We start from the raw sequence: 27342 nt of genomic DNA, 5'->3' as shown, positions 1-27342 counted from the left end.
ACCTATAACTCAGACAAACTAAAAACATACCCAGTGATGCCAAATTCAAACAAGAGGGTGTATCAACTCCTTAAGAATGTGAAGAGACCAAAAGTCAAAAATAATAGTAACTAATCCACTATTTACTGTATAAATATGAGCTAGCTCAACTTGTATTAGAAATGGTACATATTCCCCACCTCCCCCGATCCTATTTAGATGCCTCATGTGAAAGGAGACAAGCTGTCCTCTTGCTCATGTACATATTCAGCTTTGCTGGAAGATAAGGATGTATTTGTCAGTCATTTATTTTCCTAACATAGGTGCCAATGGGAACAATTATTGGCCCATTAAGTTTTTTTAATATTTGACACAAGACAGTAAATACATGCATTCCAAAAAAAAAAAAAGATCCAGGCCACGCGTGGTGGCACATACCTGTAACCCCAGTGGCTCAGGAGGCTAAGGCAGGAGGATCTCAAGTTCAAAGCCAGCTTCAGCAAAAACGAGGTGCTAAGCAACTCAGTGAGACCCTGTCTCTAAATATATGCAAAATAGGGCTATAGGGCTCGGGATGTGGCTCAAGGGTTGAGTGCCCCTGAGTTCAATCCCCAGTACCCAAATAAATAAATAAATAAATAAAAGGTCCAGTGCTACCTTTGTCATCATTGTGACAACTGAAAACCTCTCTTGGCCTTTCAAGTTCAGATAAACTTCAGGAGAGTTCTCATGTCAGCTCACCACAGGGCTGTTATTGTGAACCTTCCAAATGTGTCCTGTGTGCTCATTTAGAACTAAGGAAATGGCACTGATTGAATCTCAAAGCAGTGACCATGGCACCTGCCACAGGGTATTCCTGCTTTTTTATGCCAGCAGGGTTTTGCCAAGTTTTTCTAAACAGTCTCTTCTGCAGGATAGTGGCCATTATACTGCTTCCTTATCATGTGGCTTTGTAGGAAAGAGAAATGGCATGGATCAATTTTTTTTTAGAACAGTTACATGAGAAGTGTAGATAATGATGGACTCTTTTAAAGATTATTCAAACCAAAGAAAATACCAGATGGCATAGATGGACTATTCAAATGTATCAGCAGTACTATCAGATGCTCTGCTTACTAAAAGCATACTCTTTTGGATGGATAACATACATAATATTACACACACACACGTGTGTGTGTGTATATATATATATATATATATATATATATATATATATATGCACACACACATATGAAATGTGTTGATGTATATATGTGAAATGCATTGGCATACATGTACATATACGTGCTTGTGTGTTTTGTGTGTATGAGATGTCCGTTGTAATTTCAATTTTTAATGCTTCACTTCTGGCAATAGTCTTTAATTTTCTCTTGAGAATCTACACCTCCCTTTATTTCATCTTGTTCAAATGAAGTTGATTTTTCCCTAGATTAAGTGCCAAAATGTGAGCCGTACATCCTTACCAAACTGAGAGCTCCCTAGAAATGCTGAAAATCTCGCATCCTGTCCCAAATCTACTAATAATCTTCATTTTGACAAAGTCGTCAGGTGATTTATTATATCCATTGAAGTCTAAGAAGCTGCTATAGCAACCCAGGCATTCCACCCACCTGGCCACAGGGAGACAGGAACAGGGCCTGGGCTTGGCCAACAAGGCCCTATTTGCTGACTATGGGTTGGACTTTCAGGAAAGTGGATTCAGAATTTTTACCCTGACTTGTTAAATAGAGCATATGGAGCTACATTTACAGAAGCCATTTTGCTTCCCAGAGATCTGTGAGACAGTGGAATCTGCACACAAGAAGCATATTCCAGAGGGGGAAACTGATCCCTGAATATTATTTGAGTCCTGGTTAAGCTATGTTTAAAATCAGAGGTTTTCCCAAATTTTCAATTACGTGAGTCAATAAATTTCCTTCACATTAATCCTTTGAAGTTGACTTTTTTTTTTTTTAACCACAAGTACCTGAAAGGAACTAAAAGATACAGTGATGAATAATGACTAATTGCTTATCGAGTTTCCACTTACTTGCTTGGGCTCCTTAGCTGAGTGTGTATGTGTATGTCTCCCATTTCTCATTTATTATAGCATTTAGAAACCTAAGAATCATAAAAATTCTAGGATTGAGACATGTCTGCTTTCTTGCATCGTTCTCTGTTAATTGCTTCATGTATATTTACCTTACCTCCCCTCAAAATTATAAAACACTTCAAAGGTGCTGGACTTCTCTTACATGAGGTGATAATTTAAAGTAATAAGGCATTTATAAATAAACATACTAGAACTTATACCAAGTGAATGTAGACTTTCAAAACCGCCACCTGAGGAAGCTGCCAATTTATTCGGGTTTTGCTGACTTTGGATAGAACATTGTTGTAGCTCTTTAGAATAAGGATCAGCACCAGTTTCTGAGTCATGAGATCACACAGTGCTTTGTTAGTTATGTCTGATTTTTATTGAAAGTGACACTTCTGAAAATAATATCCAATCCAGTTGGAATACTATGATTCCTATTGACTAGCTTCCACTCTGAGTCCCCTAAAGGTCTGATGCCCCAAGGACCCCAACTCCTTCCTGAGGACTCCCCGTGAACTGCTGCCATCCAGCAGGGAAGGCAGCACCTGACCTAGCAGAGGTCTCTAGACTCCTGATCCTATGCTGCAGCCAACAATGACTCTTTTGGATGGATAATATGACAGAATATTATACACACAAAAAAAAATGTATTGATGCATGTATGTGAAATGTATTGGTATACGTGTACATATACATGCTTGTGTGTTTTGTGTGTATGAGATGTCCTTTTTAATTTCAAATCAAATTCTCTGATTCTCATCAGTCAGTGCCCATGTCACACTGACATTTGTATATTTTAACATCACCCTTGGCTACTACCAAGTTAGTCCTGTCACCTTATGCATCAGCTTTATTCTTAATGAATTGTGCTTCTTTCTAGAAATGACATTGATTCTCCAGGAAAGTAGATGTTCCATCACAGGGAAACCAATATAATGAAAATATTTAATATTTCCTTCGGAGAAAGTTTGGAAATAGAGATATGTGTTTAAATTCACAGGCCTTAAATGGCAGCATGATCAACAGAGGAAAAGGAACAGGGGTGTGGAAAAAGAAGAGGAGGGAGAGGTACTGGGGTCCTAATTAGAATAAGATGTATGCCATGCTTATATAATTATAAATATCAAAATGGATTCTACTATCATGTATAACTAAAAAGAACCAATAAAATAAAATAATAAATGAATTCAAAGACCTTGTCCGCTTGGTCCCTTTGTATATTAGAAACTTGTTAGCAATTTTATTGAAATATACTAAATCAGTAATTTATAATCATAAGCAAATGACAGTATGTTTCTTATGCTCTTCAGTATGTTGCTGTGATTAAAGGTTTTGGATCTTGTGGAAAGTAGAGACTTTTTATGTCTTTTCCTAGATGGAGAGAGGAGTCAGAGTTTATAGGGCAGTGAATTCCTGAAGGAGAAAATCCCTTGCTTATTGATTAACTATCAAGCATTTAAGTTATAAGTTTATTCCTTTCCTGTCTTCTACCTCTGCAAGCCAACAAGATTTCAACAGGTAATAAACATTTCAGAGGAATAAAGGGGTGGGGAAGGCTGTGCATTGGTTGCTAAGGAAAATCTAAATCAACTTAGAAGACAGCTAAAGGAAACCAGTGTTTATGACTGGGATCAAAATGCATTTTAATTGTAGTTCTAATGGAAAATTGCACTCATATCGCCAAGTTGAAATTACACATTTAATTTGAGAAGCACATCTCATCAAACTCTGAACTGAAAAATATATTTTCAAAATATTGATTTTAGCTAATTCCATGGACCTTTAGTAAGTGAAAAAGATAATCTTTACAAAGCATTAAGGATATCACAATGCTACAATCATTTGGTGTACAATGATTTTTTTTAAACTATTGAAGTAAATTCTCTCTGCTTATATCCCAGGATTATATCACCCCATATTCAAAATAAAGTAAAAGAATGGATCTGATTCCGAAAGTCTGTTTTAAGTGAATATTGTTTTCAGAATTTTCAAAATATGAATTTCAGATCTTTAAGACCAAATATTTTAATAATTGTTATTATAGCTGAGCCTGCCAATATTACATTCTCCATAAAAGATTTATCTACATTCTTTTCTTAAGTTAAAATAAATCATTCAGAATTATCCAGGTACAATACATGTTTGTGTGTGTGTGTGTATGTATATATATATATATATATATATATATATATATATATATATATATATATATATATAAACGCATGTTCCCTGGGTTAATTATCCTGTGTGTGGACATTAACAGCAACTGAAGGCTTAGTGGGATACAACAATCATTTTAAAATAATCCTAAATCTACTCAGGTTGAAAAGATTGTGACAGCAGGAGCTTTAACAACAGCTGCCCTGAGCAAAATAGACAGTGCTTTCTTTTAAAGTTGAAAAGGAGAAAGGTAACAATTATCCCCTAGACACTGGAAACAGAGTTGTCTGATTTTTTTTTTTTCCCCCTCCAAATACCTCCACTTCTTGTAAAAAGAACAGCATGCTTGGAGTGTTGGACAGTGGCGGACCTATCAGAAACAGTAATCAGATAAACAGATAATTAATGTATTAAAAGTGTAATTGAAATGAAGAATAGCTTTCATTTGTGCTTTTAGTTCTGTGCTACAATTTATTACTTGTCTAAAGTATTTTCTTGAATTATAAGTCAGGATGCCTTGTGGAGCCAAGGTAGAAAAATAACGCTTAAACATAACTACCTCTACAAGATTAAACTTGATACCAAATTGAGTAGGGGTAGAAACCATGACTATTAAACATTTGTTTTCCTCCTTCGCACTCCAACTATAAATCCAGTGTTTCTTTTGCCATTAACAAAATTCTGAGTAATACCAGCAAATTAAATCCAATTACCTATTATTTAGATGTTACATTAAATATTATCTATCACAAAGTATTTTGGGGACAGTTTAAAATTCCCAATAGGCCTGAAAGTTTTTGTGTCCTTAAATAAAACTTAGAGAATTTTTCCCTCTGAAGTTGTCTAACTTAATCCTTATTTATATTTAGTTTTCAAAAGTAAAATTTTGGAGAGGGCCTCACCAACCAGAATGAACATATCCCATTTGCAATAGGCATGTATTAGCATCTACCCAGTGATTGGGGGATTGAAGATCAGAACATCAGATATATGGCCTTTTTATTTCAACAATCATACCTCTTTATATTAATGAACTCGATTTGTAGAGATATTTTCAAATTCTTTCTACATCATTTGACTGTCCAAAATGTTTGAAATACTTCAGTGTCTTTCCTGAGCTTCGAAATGACTTGCACAGATAGGAACTCACAATATTTTCCATCTCTGCTCCCCCCTCCCAACGGTTACCAAAGAATACACATGCTTTAGTAAATGCAGCCTGTTTTCATCTAAGATTTTTTTTTTTAATTCAAGTTCAAGAAAGAATAGCACAGCTGTTCACAATGTCATATCTTATAAAACAAATCTATTAGAAGGTCAAATTCTGGAAAGGGTCAAGTTAATGATATAAGTGGAATAATTTGGTCATTTTCTGAAATTTGTAAACCTACATACATAAAAGCCCTGCATTAGGTGGGCTAATTAGCTAAACCTCTGCTAATGGTGATTTTCTTCTTCTTTAAAAATTGTGACTTTTCTTTCCTCTGCCTGTTGGTGTTGTTTTTTTAAAGTGAGATACTTTGAATTTTAGTCTGGTACCATTCAATTTTTTCTTTTTATTTTTTAATATCTGCCTTCTTTTAGATGGATTTAGAGGAAAACAGCTATTTTCACTTTTTTATTTTACCCAAGAAGTATATACATGAGCACATTAAGTAAGTGTGTATGCTACCTTATAATCAAAATCTTCTGTATATACTTTCTGTACCTGTTTGTATGTATGTGTATATATATATATATGTAATTTAATTAACTAAAATCTTAAATGATAGGTAGAAAAGAATGCCATTTAACTTTCTCTTCACAGAATACACCACTTTTTTGAGCATGTCTTATCTTCAAAAAACTTTAACCTTACAAAATTCTCTATGAAATGCTTCCTGCTGTTTTCTTAAGTTTCATTGATTCATTAATTCTACTGTTACATTTTTTAAGTCATTTTTTATCTTAGAGATATTTTATCTTCTAAGATATACCTTTAGGAAAGAAGCATAACTTCAGGATTTCTAAGTTGATATTTTAAAATATAAAACCATCAACCCCAGATTTTTTAGGTATATTAAATTAGAAGACATTGAACCCACACTTTTTGAAAAGCAAATTTGTGTGTATATACATATACATATTTGAAGTGTATGTTGTGTGCTTCTATATTAAGTTGTGAGGGGGAGCAAAAAAGAAACTATCAGATTCCAAATGGAACAAAATTTGTGAGTATGAATTTTAAACTAGCCCCCAACATTAGTTCTTGCGCAAAGTTGTCTAAGTCTGGACCTACAGAAGTCTAAATGAATCAACTTTTATATGTGATCTATTAATTGAATATTCATTGCTATGCAACCTGTGTGTCTACATTGTATGAAAGTAGAAAACTATCTGCAAGTAGAAATGAATAATATTATATGCGTGAGGGGATATGATCTACAAAGCATTCCATTATGTTTCAGAAAATTCCCAAAGGCACTCATTCCTTGCCTAAATTTTGACTTCATTTTTGGGTGAGAAATTTGTATCTTTGATAGACTCACCAATCTTATGAAAGTGAATAAATCAACAAAGATGGACTTATGCATTGAGTTCCTTCAAGATCTTTTGGAACTCCTTCTTAAAAGAGAGAATGGGAGAGAAAAACAAAAAGCAGTTTTTATATATTTTGAAATATGTAACCAATATATTAAACATTTATAAAATAGTCAATTATATAAGGAAGTCTTTGGTCACTGTTCATACTTTTTATGTCATGAAAATAAATATGAATGAATTTTGAGTCCCTTTATGTAAGGTTTTGCATAATATACAGTGTCAACATGTGCTCATGGAGTTTAAGCTTTGTTCAAAAGCTTATTCAACTATTTAATATCTTCTTACATATAATATCTCTTGAAATATTTAAAATCTTCCGAAATTAAGAGTGAAAAGGAATGTAGTGCTCATTAATACATATCAAGCATGGCATTCATTATTCTTTCAGACATATTATATTTATGATAATTATGAATGTGAATTAAGAGCTGGAACATAATAATAAAAATAAATTGATAATATAAATGAATTTCAAGTTATCACTGTCTTATTTTGTGCCTGTTAAAGTAAATCACTATTAACCTGACATAGAAGACACACTTCTTCTGGGTAGTCCATTACTGTTTTCAGACTTATACAAATTATGTTATTAATTATTAAAAATTTTGTAGGTTAATCATATGTATTCTCAACTTCAGGAAATTCATGGAATTTCTTAAGACCATCATGGATAATTTAGCTTCACTTTAAAAATGTGATATTATTTTAATGAAAATTAAAGTAGCTTGTGGCATCTCACTACAGTGTGCTTGAAAGTGTTTCAGTGGATTCATTATAGGAGGGTCTGTATGTTATAACCATGTACACACATATACATACAGCCAAATGCACACACCAACATACGCAATTTTTGCCAATTGTTCAGAAGCTTAAGGAAACAAGGCCCATACTTTTCTCTTCTCATAGAATACACAGTCTGAATATGGTCCTGAATTTATTTTCTTTTGCATCTCACAAAAGTGAAACTGTTTTCAGTTCTACAGGAAGTTTCTGTAACGATTACAGCCATTTATATTGCATGAATAAAGCTACCCTTAATCTTTTTTCACGGCACATTTGCATGTGCACACATGTACATACACATATTATAAAGGAATGGCTGTTTATTGAAATCATCAGTATCTCTTCTGATAGAATTCAATTCAATTAAGTTGTTAAATTTAATGCGTACCATGTTCAATGCACAGATAGTACAAAGATTAAAATAGATCCTTCCTTCAGAGTCTCCCAGTCACCTGGGAATGAAACTTGCAAGTAAAATAATTGGAATGCAGCACTCTCTTTCTTTTGTACCTAAATATTAAGAAAGTAGATCTATTTGGTGATTTGAGACAATTTGATATATGAAAAGCTGAGGCAAAATTGACATTTTGATGTTCCAGAAAGTAAGCTTCCACACTAACAAGCAAAGTACCTCTTCTGATGAAGAGTAGTTTTGATATATATTAGGAACATGGAATAACATAGGGTAAATCATAACTGAGCAATTTCTATTTTTTTTAATTATTATTTCTTTCGTGTGTTTTAAATTTCAGCTTCTCTGTTCATCTTCTTTTCAAATATTATTTTTTTAAGAGTTTGGTAACTTTTTTTTTCTTTTGTTTAATTCCCATTACTTCACAGTAGGGAGGAGCGCTGTTTCTTTAGGGTAGGTCACTTTGAAAACTTAATCGTGGGTAATTTCTTGCAATAATTTATTTACAACTTTGGCAGAGACTGTGAACAGATTAATAATGTTCATCTAGGGAGGAAAAAATAATGCCAACAGTCAAAGAATATAAACCTGAGGCTGGGGAAATAAAGTTTTTGAAAAGTTGCTGTGTTCTACTTTCAGAGTCCCTCTCTTGAAATAAAATCTCACGCAGCCGGAGTTTTGTGTCTCCATTCCTGCTGCCAGGTCTTAGTGTTGGCTTCCTGATACTCTGCTGGATGGACAAAATGTCAAAGCACAGGATGATTTTTAACTGTTCCTTTTGGTATGGATGGCTGAGGGGGAAGTCTTGAGAGTGCTGGATGCGATGAGGTAGTTCTTGCTTTGGTATGTGATCTAGTGTGATTAACAAACTCCAGATCACAAAGACCCGGGTGCAAGGGAGCCTATTGAGTGCAGTTCCCTACCCAAGACAGTGTGCTACCTTGAGCTAACATGGAGGCATTGAAGGGGGAATATATATCAAAACAAAGACAATCCTTGCTTTCTTCTTGAGCAGCTGCAGCCAGTCCCACTAATGGACGTGCAAAAGCAGAAACTGGCAGCATAAGGTATGTGTTCGTTTTTACAGATGGTACTGCAGACAAGTTGGTAATTGAAAAGGAAGTCGTGTACGTGAGCTATTTGACTGGGGGAATAGCCTATTACAGGACTTTCCTTTGTAATTGACTGGGTGAGTTATTGAAGAAGCAGTTTTCTCATGAAAGATTTCAGTTATTACAAAATTACATCATTATTGTTAAGGAAATTCCAAGTAGTCTTTTAAAAATCGTGTTATTAAAACTTTAAAAATCAGCTTCGATTTCCCTGTCTGCACAGTACCTCTATAATAAAATTATCTGCTCATGTTCCATTTTTTACCTATCACAGTCACAGAGCTCTTATTAAAGACAATCTTCCATTTGAACAACACAACACAACCACTGGGCACTTATTTCAGTCATTGGGAGAATGTCTTTAAATACCTAGCAATTTTATGCAATTTGAGGAAATACAAAATTAAATTAATGTGATAACATGTTAAAATAATTCATAGATTCAAAAACTAAATAAAATTCAGGTTCACTTCCCTAGTTTATTAACCCACTTATATATTTAAAAGTTATAGATAATGAAATGGCATAAGCAATATTAATAGAATAGTCCATCAAATTTTTTGTCCAAATTAAATTGTATTTGGTGTCTGGTCTCTTTGTTGGCACATTTGAAGGTTTTTACTATCACTTTTAGTGTTTTGAATCTCTCTGTTTTTAACTCTTGTATTCCCATAAGTTTTTCTTGTTTTGATGGAAACAATCAGTAGTTACCTTTTTTTTTTTTTTTTTGGCTGAGAAGACAAAATACTGTTTTTACATCCAACCTGTGCCATGTCCTCTAGATTTAAGATCCTGTTAAGAAGTGCTTAAGAATTAAGAATATTTGTGTCTTTGCTGTGTCTCACCCAAGAAAAATAGAAACATGAACACCACAGGCACATAAGGAACATAAACTCATGTATACAATGGGGAGTATTTAAGGGGAAATAACTTTTTATACTACCTGAATCTTGAGAAATTTGGTAAAAATAAACCTTATCTTTTATAATTGGCAGTATTTGATCTGAGTAATGATGATACCAAACGTTGCAGAAGGTCTCTGCCTGGGGATATATAAAATCCGTGTCATGAATTGTTACATGAACACTTGTGTTTACAGAACACACCAAAACCCCAGCACCATTATCCTACCCATCTCTAGCCAAGTTGCTACAAGAGCAGAGATCATAGTTCACAGTGGTCTTCCCATGTGACAGGCACTGCAAAGGAATCTAAGTGGTGTCACCAACTTCTGCTTGTAAAAGCAGCACAGACCTACCTTCCTCCCCCTCCCCTTCTTTCCCTCCTTCTCTCCCTGCTCCCCTCCCTTTTCTTTTACACAGCAGGATCAAAACACATGAGCTGCACACCGCCTACCCCCATTCCCCACCTCTGCTCTCCATCAGCCAAATGCTCTGTTCCTCTAGCTATGACTGTGTCTGTCACTCTCAGAGGAGCTTGTTACCATATCTGATCAAGGATGAGTCATTTCTTTCTGTTACCTTAAAACTTGCATAATTTCAATCAGCTGTTATAGGGTGACTTGAAGAGATAAGAGTTCTTCAAAGCCAGGCTATGGTGAAATATTTTTGATAAAAATTCCCCAGTCTCCTCCTGAGTGATAAGACCTAAAACATGGCAAAGAACTGTGGCTCGGAAGTGAAGGAGGCCTGGGTTTGTATCTTAGCCCTATTATTTGGCAGTTGGAAATGTTACTAAGCCTCAGTTTTCTAGTCCTTAGTGGAAGGAATAAAAATAATAATACTTGCCTCTTAGGATGGTTTTGAGGACATCAGATAATTAGACTAAGCCTGTATATTACATTATCTGGCATATATTAAATTTTCAATGGTAATTATTAAAGAAGAGATGAAAAGTCAAATAAGAGAATTGGACCAGATGATTGGTTCAGAAATGCTTTGTGGAATGTGATCTTACTTAGAGACCTGAATGGGTTTTGTTGTTGTTGTTGTTGTTTACTTGTTTGAGTTTTTAAAAACTCTCTTTTTAAGGGATACACAAAACCAAAAAGTTTTACGTATTAATGAGTTATCATGTACTGTTTGATGCATGTGTTCATTGCTTAGTGTTTAAATCAGGTTCCAGATATATATTTTGATGCTAGATAAATCAAAAAACTACTTTCAGTCTTTTATCTCATCAATAAAAGAAAAATAAGAATACCTAATTATTTGCTTTAAATCTAAACCTGGATAGTATACATCAGGAGCTTTTAAACTTGGGATCCAGGAGACTCTTCCAAATGAATTTATGACTCCCAATACTATTTGGAAATATTAAGGAAACATTGAGATATACATAACTGCACTGAGGACAGTAACACTTCATGGGCCATTTGTTATTTGTGAACTAACAAAAAAATGTTTTTAATTATTTCTTTCTTTCAAAAAAATCATGATCATCTTTAACTATTATAAAAGCAACTCTATATAGTTCATAAAATAACCATTTGTTTCTCTGATTAAATGCTTAGAAACTGAGAACTTTGGATTCTAGGCTTTTTCTAGGATATGTCTATCACTGAGATTTTTATTTTTCATAATGTGAAATATTCCCATAATAAATGTGTTTGTTAAATTTACTGTATAAATGAAATATGCAGTAGATTTGTTAAAAGAATTTTTCAAAACTTCAAGCCAAAATTTGCTTAAGAGGTGCTAAAATTGCCTAATAGTGCCTCCAAAAATCCTTCTATTACATTTTTTCCCCCATCCAGTGTCAGATTTTGGCACTGGCATAGAAGAAAATGTCCCTGTGGAACAACTTTCCAGCCATTGTTGTAGCTGAAGGAAAGGTGAAAACAGATACATGGTGGCAGAAATAGAAGCAGTGAGAGACTTGAGTAGTTCTTTTGACAATAATGACTTTCACGTGGAATGAAAAAAGACAGTGCAGACATAAATTTTCAACCATATTTTTAGCTGTCCAAATGCGTACTTGCTGTAAAGGCAGCACATTATTCCAGAAATGGCATGAGTTAGAACTCGGAAGATCTGGCTTTTCCCAGATATGATTCTGTTATGCAATTTGTGTATGACATTGGATGTTTGATTTGCTCCTTTACAAAATAGAGGGTGAGTCAAAGAAGGGAGACCTCAGACCTGTGTGAGAGGTTTTATATCTGTGTGGCTAATTTCCAGAGTCATCAGATTTGAAGAATCTGTATGAATAATCTAAACTGTGGGCTATGCATTGGGGAATTCTGTTTTTCTGTTCTCTCACTTCAGGAGTCACCAGTTGCATATCAGAAGAGATGCAGTTAATGTGTTTTGCACCCGAGCATGGCCTGATACATTGGGCAACTCTCTGCATGGTGAAGTGTCAGTGGGATGAGGCTGAGGCACATTTGTACCTGGGCCCAGTGTAGGATTGCTAGGGTATATATTGCCTCATGTCCTGGAGCAGGAGTTGTTCCATCACTCCTAGCCAGAGACGTTAGTTGAGTTGATACTGGTCTCCATTCTCATTGCTGATGTGTTGAGGAAGTGAGTTAAATAAGCCAGGTAAACAGGTTTTATTTCCAAGCTCTGAGATAGGTGATTATAAGATGAGGTTTTGGCTGAACCGTATGGAGTCCCTTCTGTTTCCTGGCAAGAAATCTGAGGGCAAAGAGGGTTGTTTTAAAGCAGGCATAGACTTGTTGTACAGCTCATTTCAACTGATTCTTCACAATTTTATTTGGAACAAAAGTCAGCCGAGATATTGGTAACTATTGCTTTCTGTTGGCAGAGTTCTTCTCTTTGCTCTTGCTAAACTAATGATCAGCCTGTGCTTCTGGTAAAATTCTGCCTGTTAATCTAAAGCTGTTCACTGCAAGCCACCATCTAATTTTAAGTCATTCTAGTTGCCGCATTCTATGTATTCTGTAGCATCGTATATAGTCAATATAGCCTGTGGGGAAAAGCAGGTAAAGGATGTGGCCTTCTGTGTCTCATCATGGTGAAGTAATAGTAATAAGGACTAACTTAATCATTTATTTTTATAAATGATTTATTTATTCAACAGCTATTGACTGTGTATTATATAGCCAACAGTTGAAAACACATTATTTAACTCTTGTCAGCTCTCTTGCTAGTTAGTAGGGCAATGGTGTTGATAGGACATTATTACTAATGGGACAGTAAACAAATGTTAATTTGTTTCTAAAAGGACTAGATGATTATACTTTTTTATAAAGGAGCATAGAGAGTGAATCAACTGCTAGTAAGATAACTTTCAGCCCTTTAATGAGATTTGTTCACGGTGAATAATTTGGTTTCTTCAGCAGAATTTCCATGTAATTTACATGCCTTAAACGATCAATGTTCATAAACAATCTCAGTTTGTATCATTTGATGTTTTTAGATTCCACTGGGCACTCTGCAAGATTTCAGACCATGGAAAACTCTGTACACTGCCATGACCCCCACTTCCAGCACAGTACCAGGCACATGGTGGACACTCAGTAACTATTCCTAGAACTGAATTGAATTAAATTTACCACTAAAATTTTATTACTGCAAAATTGTACCAGAAGGTTCTATCATAGCCATCTGTGCATTTCCCTAAAATGAAATTTGCAAAGAATTCTAGATATAATCAAATAAAGACAGAAAATATTTAAAGAGTTAAAAATATTTGGGGTACATCCAGACTAACAGCACATATATCAAATTTCAGATTGATTCGATTTAAAATGGCAAAGATATAAAACCATAAAAAATGTGAGTAAATACTCTGCCTATCAAGGCTTATTATGTAATTACATGGTCTCAGTATGGTTTTTATTCATAGAAAACTATTATAAAAGATCATTTTTGCACAAATTCCTTCACCAATGGAGACTTCTAATATCTTAGAAATGAATATCCATGTCTCTAAATGTTAAGCCACTTGAATAAATAATTCAATCAAATTTGCTATTTATTAATCAGATGAAATCAGTTCTTTGTTAATAATGAAATTTGAAAACCTTAAAATTTTTGCTTTTGGCTGATTTTCAAATAATAAAATAAGCCATAAAAACAGCTGAATCAATGTAAAACTTTTTTTATCATTTTTTATTTCTGTCATATCTGTACTTACCAACACATATACCAAGATTCAGTTCAGAATGATATAAAACTAAATGAGGAATTAAGTCTCCTAAAAGCAAAACTTGGGTGCTTTGGAGAAATAAAACTGCTATAATTATATCCATACAGTGGTTTGCTATTAATAAAGGCTAAAGATATTTTGTTTCTCTTTGTCTTACTTCTCATTTATTATTTTATTTATTCCTTTATTTAGTAGGCCTAGGAACCAAACCCAGGACCTCACAGATGCTAGGCAAGCAGTCTATCACTGAGCTACATCCCTAACCTTTTTAAAGAAGATTTCTATGTTGAGAGAGGGTCTTGCTAAGTTGCGTAGGCTGGCCTTGAATTTGCAATTCTCGTACCTCAGCCTCACCTACCTTGCTTTATTTTAAATAGTTATTTAGTCCTTTATATTTCTTGATATACTTCAGGGGAAAAATAAATTTGGATTTAAAGTGTACCTATATTAAAAGTTACATTCATCATTTTCTATTTCAAACTCTGATATGTATGATTGTCCAATTCATCACCTACATTGTTTTTGTAAAAATTTTGTGGTTATAATACATTTGAAATACAGAAAAGAAACATGTGATCTCAAGTCCTCTTAGTGATTATTGAAAAGTACCTGCTAGGCCAATCACTGGCTAGAAACTCCTTACTAATGGGTCCTACCACTACCCTTCCTTTGTCATAGAGGAAATTACCAATCCACAAAAATAGTAGGGAGGCAACACATAAATTCAACCTAAACATTACTGATCAAACTACTGATATTTAAGGTTAAATTTAAAAATAATTATTTCCTTGAATTGAGTTTTTGTTTTTGCTTTTTTGTAGAAATTTACAGCTGAGCTGACTTTTCTGTAGGTTTGGGCTTTGGGGCATGTGTTTCTATGCAACTGGCATCTCTTTGTTGAACCCACATAGAAGTAGAAAGTGTTGCTTAGAGGTCAGGGGCAGAGAATGCAGCTGCTACATGTGGCTTTCTTTCAGTTTGAGAGGAGATTTGTGCTAAGTACATTCCTCAGGAACACCAATTGGTGTTACCCATTAGCTACTTATTTATTTCATTTCTCGCCAGTGCTGCCTATAGCCATAGGACTCATAATTCTCCACTCTCCTGCACAAGGTCACAGAGGTACAAATTATTACTATCTCTTACAAAGAGGTTGTAGAAAAAGAGGAACTTGTTAAATATACACATGCACATTTAGAGCCATCAGGCATGTATGACTATAACGTGGATATAAAATATCACTGGAGATTTGTCCTGCCTGACCTAGGAACTCTGATACCTAGCAAGGACCTAGCATAAGCTGTTTCTAAAAAAATAAATAAATAAATAAATAAATAAATAAATAAAATAAGCTTATAATATAGGATTGGACAATGCATTTTCTTGATTTTTGTTTGTCACAACATCATCGACTGTCTCTGCCCAATTCCTGGTAAACTTGTCAACCTGAGTGGAACACATTTAGACAGGATTTGTTAACAAAACAAAAAACAAAACTTCTCTTTCCCCAAAAGATAGGCATAAATACTAATGATAGAAGTAATGATAAACAATATTACTTTCAACTTTCTAATATTTATCCTCTTGAGACAGAGCACTGTTCTGGGTGTTAATTACTTAGAATTTTTGATGACTACTGGGAAACAAGATTTCTGCACTTAAAAAGCTAGGCATACAGAAAAATAATAAAATATTTTAAAACTCTGCCATGCCGGATATACTGAATGAATATGGTCTTTAGTGCTTTGCTTTTTCTTTAAGTCAAAGCTGTTTGTTTGTTTGTTTGTTTGTTTGCTTTTTAAGTGGGGGTAGGGAGGCTTCCTTTGGCAGCCAACTGCCACTTTGCCCTTGCTTGGGCTCAAGATATGCATTACTTCAGGGAGGTTCCTGTGTCTAGGCAGACTGTGCATGGTGCGACAAAGTCAGGCCTGTCACCTGTGCTGTGGTTGAGAGAGATGTGCTTCTGTGGTCATACAGCCAAGGACACTGTCCACATCCCCCACTTTTCTGCTGCTTCCAGAAACTTCAGTGCACCAAAAATATGGTCCAAGACTTACCAAAGTGCTAAATTTGTTGACATGGGAGGTAACATTTTGTGTGTGAAATATTTCTCACCTACCTCCCACTCTCCACCCCCATGCAAGCAGTCTCCCATTGAATTTGAGGTGTGAACACCTAGATATTTCACTCTGACTCAACTTTCCATTCTCATATTTGAGAAGATAGGCACAAATGAAATACTTTTGACAATATCTAATTGTTTAGTTTGTCCCAAATGTCAAAAAATGAGGAGAAAAGCAAAACTAACAAAGTGTGTTTGTCATATAAAAGAAGTCACAGTTGAATCCCCTTGACAAATAGCTAACTCACTGGGTATTTACTACATCCCTGGAACTGTTTTAATTGCATCTGTTAATCTATGTAATACTCTGAGCTGTTCATACTGCAAAGATGGTGGTGATTTCAGCACTGAGAGGTTAAATAACTTTGCCCAAAGTTGCACACAGCAAATGTCAGAGACAGATTTTGAATAGAAGTAGTCTGACTCCTAAGCCTGATTATTAATGTCAAAGATATCCTGATTCTGAGTGACTTCAATACACCCCTAGTATACTGGAAATAAGATATGGTTTACCTAAAGTACAACAACCTTTATTGGACTGCTTTCAGCAAGATATGCCTGTGGAAACCAGTACTGTAATTTCAGGATTTTCCCTCTAACTAATGAAGGGCACTTTCTTTGCAAGAGAATTAAGCACCAAATTGTGCAAGGGTTGAAACGCTCACTGAAATCAGGATTACACCCACTTTGGCATGCTGCGTCAAGCAACCAGGGCATAAGGAAAGGAGAGCATGCTGCAGTGAATGGTTCCACATTCAGGTTTGAGCCTCAGCCATATATGTGGGTTAGTTTCCAAATGGACATTTACATTGCCTTTATGTGGATCAAGTTGATGTCGATTTGCCAAATATGTTACTTAGATCTAAGAAAATGACAGGATGGCCCCAGGAAAGTTTCACAATTATAACCTAACTAGGCTCCCCAGCTTACTTTGGATAAAGGGGGCCCCAGGATATTTGATAACAGGACCTCTAATGGCTCACTGGTTTTCGGGAGGCAGTAGCCTCTACTTTTGCAACGGTTCCCACTGGAAATCTGTGGACCCCTGACGCTCAATGTTTGATATTGCTGTTGATGAGATTTAGAAACTTGTGGTGTTTTCTTGGTTTTGACTTGGAATGGGGGGTGTTGGGCAGTAGGAAAAGGAGAACTGGAGATTATCTTTGTGAAAATCAAGTTTTTATTACATCACCTAAAGTGGCACAACCTGCTACACTAATGAAACCATGTTCTTGGTTTAAAAGGGCAATTGTTAGCCTGACTTTGTGCTCACTAAAAACATTCCCCCAATCTTGTTAAGTTATTGCTCTCATTTCAGATTTTTATAGCTGTGCAGCTTACCAGCCCTCATTTCTTTACGTTTCATTCATTTTCCTTGTATTGATGATTAATGGAGGATGTCGAATGTTAGAGTGAGCAGGCATCAGCAATTGCAAGATCATAATTAGTTTAGCTGACGAGGGCCTCTGATAGCACTTGCATCTGGATGGAAAAATTACCCTATAGGGAACTGGCTGCTCACCAGGTCTTTTTAGTGATACATTGTGAAACACCCGATGAATCAAATGCCCTTTCAATGCCAAGAAAGTGTTCCAGTCTTGAAGCCAAAATTATGTCTGCAGAAAGCTTTCCATTTGAAATGTATCAGAGTACAATTATAACCATTGTATTTTCTTGGCAGGCACTCCACTCTTCTACAGTATGGACTCGAGTTAAATAAATTGCCTAAATTTTATGAATCCCTGAATTTTTGACTTATAGCGTTTGTAATATTTAATTTATAATAAAATTAGGTCCCAGCAAGACTTTTTCCACTCCTTATCTAACATGCATATTTTATCATTAAAGGCTTTGCTTCCTAGAGAAAGGAGAGCTGAGCCACAATTCAGGCTGGCTTTTTTGCAGCAAGAGAATTCCATTTCCTGCCGGTTCGTATTTGTGCCGACAAACACAGCCTGACTTTTGTTTAAATGAGAAGTGTAATGGAATCATTACTTGATAGCAAGAATGTAACCGGCAATACTAATTATCTACTTTTAAATATTCCTAGATTGTTTTTGAATCTGGTGATTACAGAATTCAAGCCACTAAAATCAGTTTGTATTCGGAAATGCTTGTGATTTCCAAGTCTGAGTCAAATAAAATAAATAAATAGCCATTGAAGGGACAACACTGTCTAGCTTAAGCAGGCACCTCATAAGGGCTCTCATTAGTAATACTGTACTTCTTGTTGGCAGAAGTCCCTCCCGGTCCGCCCAGCTTTGGGGAATAGAGCATGTTTCTCTTTCAGATTTTACAATTGCAAAAGGAAAGACAAGAACTGGGTGTCTTATATTCTCTTAATACTTACGTTATACCAATGACATGCAAAAAGACACGAATTGGTTTAATTTTCAATGGTTTTCGTGCTGCATTTATTCCAAGTTTGACTGTATTTTCAAGCTCAGGTAGCTTGTTCCAAAACATATTAACCATATTGCCATGTTCTGTCTTTATGGCTTTTGTTTTGACACTTTTAAAAGGTATATTTCAGGGTTCGGCATTTAGGAGTCATCATTAAAGGCACAAAACCCAAAGTTCAAAAAGTTAAAGCTGTTTCTGTGAAAAGCCTTTGGTGTTCCACACACCTCATCCATCACTGTAGGGTTAATTATAATGAAAATCAGTGGTGCCTATTAAACACAATTGAACCTGACCTCATTATGGGCACTGTGGTTTTATACTGTCATTGTTGCAAGTCTGAAGACAAAACTCCTGGGTTGATTTGGTCTAACTCCACTGATCATGTGACTCACCTCTGACCTTGGTTTTCTACCCCCATTTCAGAGGCGTAGAGGCTCGGGTGTTTTTTGTGCCAATTGCCTGACCACAAAGACCTCTCTCTGGCGAAAGAATGCAAATGGCGGATATGTATGCAACGCGTGTGGCCTCTACCAGAAGCTTCACTCGGTAAGAATTTGTCCCACTGTTTCAGGAAAAGCTTTATAAAGCAGAACTGGCCTGGTTGGTGGTGTGGTAAGTCCCATTCCCTGGCTTGTGCAGCCTGCCCCCGCAGGGCTGTTTAATGCAGTCATTTTGAGTGCACATGTGATTTATGGTGAAAAGGGCTTAGATGTGATGGGGAGATACGTTTGAGATCATTAGTAATGCATTATGCTTCTTTTGATATAAAGAGGAAAATGATTGATTTCTGGGAACTTCACATAAGAGATAGACAAACTAACGGTTATCAGAATTTAGTGGGATTAGTTAGGTAGAAAGGAGAAACCTTAACAGTTTCAAAAATATACAAAAAGTTAATAAATAAATATAAGGACTCTTCAGTGTTGACTATAAAATAGAGGACAGGGGACACATGCTTATTTCCCAGTTTGCCTTAATAATTCTCCAGTGTCACCTTGGCTGCTTGGGAGCTGGAGGTCAGGTACTTTCAGAAGCACAATTGTGAAATAGGACCAGAGAATGCCTTCTTGTCAGGGCTTCCAGGGTATTGGGTGAGGTATCTGAGGTTCTGATTAGCAGATACATCAGGGTACAAGTATTGAAAGGTACAAAGGTGCTTTGGGTTTTAAAATCTCCAGATGCCTCTGGCTCACAGAGGTTCTTTGAATTAATTTTTCCCAGATTTTAGTTAGAATTCTGTAATATGATTTAAACTCACAAATCCCTCATCTGTATATGCATTTGACTTCCTGAAGGATATTTTTATAGTTTAGAAAGTTTATCTGCTGACACGAACTGACTTTAAAATAGGAATACCCCTTTTATTAAACAGAAATCTATTTCCCTGTGCCTTTTCCATTTTGCTTGGCATTTTACCATAGCTGTTAGCACAAGCCGGTGAGTAGATTACAGCTACAAGGAATACAGTTTTAGACAAAACATCCTCGTAAATGAACCATTGGAAGCACCCTTGAAAAAAAGTGCATGCTGCCAATAATACTAATTGGTAGTAAACTGTGCAAACCTTAGTTGTCAGCATGTAGCTAGTAGAAAGATTCCCCCACCCCACACACAAACCACCACATACCACCTTACTTTTTTTTTTTTTTAACCATTTAAACATTTCACCATTTAAACAGGGCAATAAGCTTCCATTTAATGAGTCCTGATGTTAATGATTTTAATTGAACTTCGGCCAATTATAGGCTAAGAATTAATTAAATTACTGTTCTGCCAAGTTACGATAATTTAACCACTGCGCTATAAACTAAACTGTTTTCAAAAAATTATTTTAATATTTGTCTCTCCAGAGGCAAGATGTTTTCAGTTTTGAGTTTTTTTAATGAACCATAAAAAGAAAGATATAAAGGTTACTGCTCACACAAAATCGCCATTAAAATTTTGAAAGTTTTCAAAAGGAATGAAATTGTAAACTTCAGGTCTCTTTATTATATAGAGATTAAACTGCATATTTTTATAATACCTTGAGCCCTTTATAAACCTGAACTTTCTGAATAAAATTTATGCACATGGCATATCTAAGTTCTGTGCATTTTCATCCTGAAACTATCAATTGAGTTGTTAATAACAAGTATGTTATCTTTCTTCTGGAACACCTTATCATGACAAATATTCCAAAAAAGATTTATAGTTATATTTTGTTTAATATGTAATAACACTCCCTGGCATTAGGGTACATCCTTTTTAGGAAGAATTCACAGATTATATATTACTTATATTCATCTTTTTGTAGAAATTATTTCCTGTTTTCATTTTTTTTAATCATTCATTAACACCACTTAAATATCCTCCTAAATTTATAGCTGAAAAATGCATTAATTTATTAAACTTTATTTTAGAAATCAAAGTTAGAGCTCTTAGTGCAGGTAAAGTTTTTATTATAGTATTATCCATGGATTTTTGTCATGTAATATAAACACCTGTTGAGCATGTACATAAATACTAATCATGTAATGTCTAAGCTGAATAAAATACTTAAGCTGAATGAAAGTCAGTATTCATTTTAAGTAGAGTAGAATGACAGATTGGATACTCCATCCAAGGCTACAAATGAATTTAGATTTTTTTTTCAACACAAAACTAATGCTTCACCTTTTTTTTTTTTACTTTACTGTTAACAAGTAAAACCTTCCATAGTGAATATATAGATATTAAAGTAAGAGAAATAAAAGTAAGAAGGGGGAAAGATTACTCTCATACAGCTTCAATTGCCTGAAATCTTTTGTTACAGTTCTGTCAGTTTGTCTTTGATTATTTTTGCTGTGAAATGAATATTTTGTATTCATGTTTGCAGTTCTTTAGAAAGATACATCCATTAGGGTAAACTGGCTTAGCAAAATAACACAGACTGGGTAGCTTAAACCAACAGAAATATACTTTCTCACTGCTCTGGAGACTGGAATCCAAGGTGCCAGCATGGTTGGATCCTGGGGAGGGCTCTCCTCCTGACTTAGATAGGCGCCTTTTTGCAGTGTAGAGGGATCTCTCTTTTCCTCTTCTGAGGTCACAGTTCTGTTGGACTGGGGCCCTACCTTGATGACCTTATTCAGCCATAATTCTCTCTTAAATACCCAATCTCTAGACACTCGCATTGAAGATTAGTGCTCTGGGATACAAATTTTTGCCAGGACACAACATAGCCCATAGCAGTGCATAATTTTCCCACTGCAGTCATCAATACCTGTCTCCCATATTACTTTGTCAACATTTTAGCACACAATGCAAGAATTTTAAGATTTTTGAAAAAAATCATATTTCATCAAATAAGTTTGTACACAATTTTATTACTGAATGATGCAACCCCCAAATCTGTTAAGCTTGAAAAAGCTGCTTTTAAGTAGGTTAAAATTTTCTGTCCCCTTGTAAAGATGGACATGATTTAATTAGCTAAAATAGTGTACTTTATTTACTTCCTCTGATCCTGCTTAGGGCAAAAGGAGGAGATTTAGTCAATCTGTAGCATAAAGCCTATCCTTGCTTTGAACTTAAGCATGGTTTTTATTTGTGAGGAATTTCGAATGCATTTGAATGTATTTTTTTAATGTTTTCCTTTTATGTATTTTGTGTGTTCTCTGCAGACTCCCAGGCCTTTAAACATCATTAAACAAAACAACGGTGAGCAGATTATTAGGAGAAGAACAAGAAAACGCCTTAACCCAGAGGCACTTCAGGCTGAGCAGCTCAACAAACAGCAGAGAGGTAGCAGTGAGGAGCAGGTCAATGGAAGCCCATTAGAGAGGAGGTCAGAGGATCATTTAACTGAAAGCCACCAGAGAGAAATTCCACTCCCGAGCCTAAGTAAATACGAAGCCCAGGGTTCATTGACTAAAAGCCATTCTGCTCAGCAGCCAGTCCTGGTCAGCCAAACTCTGGATATTCACAAAAGGATGCAACCTTTGCACATTCAGATAAAAAGTCCTCAGGAAAGTACTGGAGAACCAGGAAATAGTTCATCTGTATCTGAAGGGAAAGGAAGTTCTGAGAGAGGCAGTCCCATAGAAAAGTACATGAGACCTGCAAAACATCCAAATTACTCACCACCAGGCAGCCCCATTGAAAAGTACCAGTACCCACTTTTTGGACTTCCCTTTGTACATAATGACTTCCAGAGTGAAGCTGATTGGCTGCGGTTCTGGAGTAAATACAAGCTCTCTGTTCCTGGGAATCCGCACTACTTGAGTCATGTGCCTGGCCTACCAAATCCTTGCCAAAACTATGTGCCTTATCCCACCTTCAATCTGCCTCCTCATTTTTCAGCTGTTGGATCAGACAATGACATTCCTCTAGATTTGGCGATCAAGCATTCCAGACCTGGGCCAACTGCAAATGGTGCCTCCAAGGAGAAAACAAAGGCACCACCAAATGTAAAAAACGAAGGTCCCTTGAATGTAGTAAAAACAGAGAAAGTTGACAGAAGTACTCAAGATGAACTTTCAACAAAATGTGTGCACTGTGGCATTGTCTTTCTGGATGAAGTGATGTATGCTTTGCATATGAGTTGCCATGGTGACAGTGGACCTTTCCAGTGCAGCATATGCCAGCATCTTTGCACGGACAAATATGACTTCACAACACATATCCAGAGGGGCCTGCATAGGAACAATGCACAAATGGAAAAAAATGGAAAACCTAAAGAGTAAAACCTTAGCACTTAGCACAATTAAATAGAAATAGGTTTTCTTGATGGGAATTCAATAGCTTGTAATGTCTTATGAAGACCTATTAAAAAATAATACTTCATAGAGCCTGCCTTATCCAACATGAAATTCCCTTCTTTCATTATTCTTTCTTTTGATGAGTAGGTTACCAAGATTTAAAAGTGAGACAAATGGTTAGTGAGAAAGAATGGAAGATGGTAAGCAATCACTTTTAAAACCTAGTAAGTCAAAACCACCTTGACTGATGTGTACTGGTGAACCGATCCATACAACGTCCCACCAGACTATATTTATTATGTTTGTGAAGGGATTAAAAACTGTCTAGAATTTGAATGGGTTTACATATTATGATACTAAAGCAGTATTGGGCTGGCCATTGGCCCGTTTGTTCAAAAACCCAGAAACTGTTCCCTAAATTTAAAAGTATTGTGAAATCCTAGGCAGATGAGGAGAATTTGAATCTCCAGGGCAGTAGAAGGAAAATGACGCCCTCTCAAATCAGTCTCCCCTCATTGACCATGTTGCAGATTTGGACCTAGAAATGAGAACTGTGGTTAGGTTTGGTGAGAGAGCAGCAAGAAAGGTGACAGATGGTGGCACGATGTTTTGGGCCAGCCCTGCCTGTACATACACATGCACACCCTCTCTTGATATTTTTTGTCCTTTAGATGTTCAAATACTCAGTAGAACTTTTGTTTGCAGTTTAGGTTCATTTTGTCCAAATATATATCCATTTCAAAAAACAAGTGTCCTCAGTGCTTATGTAGTAATTTTATTTCAGATATTTCTTTCTTGTTTATGATGAACCAGTTTGGATTTTTTTTTTAAGCCTCCTGTTGATCACTAATCTCACTTGGCACATTATAACTAAAGGACTCCCCTCAAATCAATAGATGGATACAAATGTCAGACCATGAGTTTAATTTGCTTAGAACACATGGTATTTTTCCACAAGGTAACCTGCTGTATTTATTTATTTTCTTTTGGTTAAATAGAATTTCCAAACTTTGTGGTCAGGCAGCGTCTAAGGTTACGTTACCACAGACTGACAGTTGGTATATGTATCAGTCATTACCCTTCATTAGATTTATACAGGTTTAGTTAAGTAGCATTAAATAGGATTCTTAGAAGTATGTCTTCATAGTACTTTTTAATACTTAAGGCTTTGTAAAAACTATCCATGAAGGGAAGCTCCTCAGCATAACTGCTCAGGGAAATAGGGCTAAATAACTGAACATTAAATAATTGGTTAAAGGTGCTGTTAGTCGAGCCTCAATGCTTGCTACAAGGATGTATGTACAAGGACTGACTTTAATAATTTGCATTATATTGTCCCAACCAGTAGTTTATTTTTTGCCACGGAGATGTAGAAGATATTACAAGCTACTGGATGCACTGTCAGATTAACTTATTTCATTAAAGAAGTTGGGAGAACAAATAGGAAAAAAAAACTTATTTTTCTAGTAAATATTAATGTATTACATTTCAAATAATGGTGCCTGACATATTGAATAATTATTTTCTACAGTGTACGTATGCAACAAAGATATTCCATCATGCATTAGAGTCAGTTCTGGCTCTGCCTAGCTGTTTACATTTGCAAATGTAGCAAACAAGGTAATGAAGCAACTATTTCTATTGCAGTAGATATCTTTTTGTGTGTGTGTGTGTGCATTAAAGTTGTAAACGGTAACATGAAACAAATGAAAGTTCTTGATATAATGGTATGGAAACAAGAAGGAAATGAAAATATTTTTATGCCTACTTAGGAAAAAAGGGTAGCACTATTCATTCCAAGTACTTTTTTTTTTTTTTTTTTTTTTTTTACTTTTTAAGCTCTTAACTCACATTGTTATGCTTAAGATGATAAACATATATCCTCTTTTTATTGCTTTGTCTATGTTTCAGATGAAACATTTCAGAAATTATTTTGATAAGTGTTGCTGAATCTGCAGCACTGGTGTGTTTATTGCATTCTGTAGTCGCATTTGCACTCCATTTTTACATTAACTCGCAGTTGCTTTGTATTGTTTTGTTTTGTTTGGGTTTGTTTCTTCCTCACAGTGCCGGGTCTTCATTTCTTAAAGTTGGATGGCAGGTAGAGTTCAACCAGTTTGTGACTGTTGTAGTGAATGAAGCTAAAAGTATCTTTCTAATGTTGTGTTGTCATTTCCATTCTTGCATTTTTGTTTTCCTGTTTAAAAAAAAAAAAAAGAAAAAGAAAGAAAAAGAAAAAAAAAAGCGAGAGAAATCAGGACTAAGTCCTTTGCTTCAGTTTCATTGTTAAAGGGCCCTATTCTGATCTTACCTGTCCCTAGCTCTAATATTCACATAAACTGAAATAAAGAGGTGGAATGAGGAGCTTTGACATTTAAATGATTTGACATAATTTATCTTTCTTAGGACATTTGATGAAAAAAAAAAAAATCTCAAAAGTATGCAGGCAGATCTGAGAGGTGTCAAAGATCTGAAAAAGAGAGGAGATTTCCCAAACAACAATATTTCATTTTCTTGGTAATAAGAATATTAAAATGCACTGTAGCAATCCTCGAGTGACATTATATGTTGACTGCTCAAATTAGTAAAATACCAGAAGTTTGGTTAACTTGGACAACTTTATAGGTATAATTTTTTTTTTTTGGACAAATATAAAAACTCCCTAAGCAATTTCTCCAGTGTATCAGACACAAATAGGTTGTTTATTGTTGGCACGTAATAAGCCTTTGTTTTTCATTCAGTTGTTTTTTTTTTTTTTTCCTTTCTTTCCTCAGACAGACATAGTAGCAATGACTAGCATTGGAAAATACATATCACTGTTCTTGAATATTTATGGTCAGTCTCCTTTCAGTAGAATACTCTTGGATAGCATTGACATGATAGATCTTATTCCGTACTCCTTTATTATTAATTATTTTATTTTCACTTTTGCTTTCATTTTTATACATATTTTGGTGGAGAAGAGGTCGGGTTTTGGAAAACAAACAACAAAAGTTTATCATAACACTAAAAGAAGACTCCTTTATTTGTTGGACTTAAAGCCTTTGTTCCATCTCTCAAAATATATTATAAAAATGTCTTTTTTAATATTTCTGAATAATTTTGTCATAAATGGTGAATGATTTTCAATGAGCTATTTAGGTACTGAAACTTTTTTTTAAAGGACTTTCAAAATCATTTAGGGATTTTTCCTCTTGGAAAGGCTTTCCCTGTGATGAAAACTATAAGCCCCCTAAAGCTGTATGCCATTTACCACCTGTAGGTCCTTTCCGGTTGTCTATCTATATTCTAAACTGAGCTGTAGAACAAAGTTAAGGCCAGGACAAGCTCTTGCCTTTTCTCTCTTCCTGTTTTCTCTCTTTCCCTCATTATTGTCCCTCTCTACACACAAGTCTGTTTGGGATAGAAAAACCTTCTGGAGAGCCAGCCCACCTCAGAAGATTGTGGATTAAGAGAGACACTACAGGACTCTTAAGTAGGGAAAGGGATGGAGCTCTCAAGGCCAGCACGTTCTCTGGGGTTCAAAAGGCTAAGAGTGTGCCCAGTTATCTCTACATGACATATTGAGATGTTCTTTTAAAAAACAATCCATTTTTAAAGTAGTGATGTTCTGTTCTAAACTGTTCTCTTTTAGTAAAGGTAGATTTTAGAAAACAAGCATGGGGATTCTTTTCTAAGGTAATATTAATGAGAAGAAGAAAAAAAAGTGATTATCTCTAAAAGCTCTTTGTTGAAGCCTGTGGTAGCACATTTTGTTTATGATTGATTGCACATGTGCACATAATCTATTATGATCTAATGCAAATGCAGCTCCAAAAATATTAAATGTATATATATTTTAAAATGCCTGAGGAAATATGTTTTTCTTAATAAACTGAAAAATATCAGTACTGCTATTAAAACAATTATTAGCCTCCTGC

At 35.3% G+C, this 27342-nt stretch overlaps 1 protein-coding gene across 1 annotated transcript in view; it reads left to right on the top strand.

Annotated features, from left to right (window-relative positions):
* The window catches only part of Trps1 (transcriptional repressor GATA binding 1), a 233410-nt gene extending 208193 nt beyond the window's left edge, over window positions 1-25217 (top strand). The window contains exons 5-6 of the mRNA XM_076835609.2: window positions 19131-19253; window positions 22346-25217. Coding sequence (XP_076691724.1) covers window positions 19131-19253; window positions 22346-23407 — 1185 coding nt within the window. The 3' untranslated portion in view covers window positions 23408-25217. The remainder of the gene's footprint in view (window positions 1-19130; window positions 19254-22345) is intronic.
* The last annotated feature ends 2125 nt before the right edge of the window (window positions 25218-27342 follow it).

This window comes from Callospermophilus lateralis, chromosome 16 (genome assembly GCF_048772815.1).
Source record: "Callospermophilus lateralis isolate mCalLat2 chromosome 16, mCalLat2.hap1, whole genome shotgun sequence".
Lineage (NCBI taxonomy): Eukaryota > Metazoa > Chordata > Mammalia > Rodentia > Sciuridae > Callospermophilus > Callospermophilus lateralis.
The sequence above is the reverse complement of the archived record's forward strand: the minus strand, read 5'-3'. Positions and strand labels throughout refer to the sequence as shown.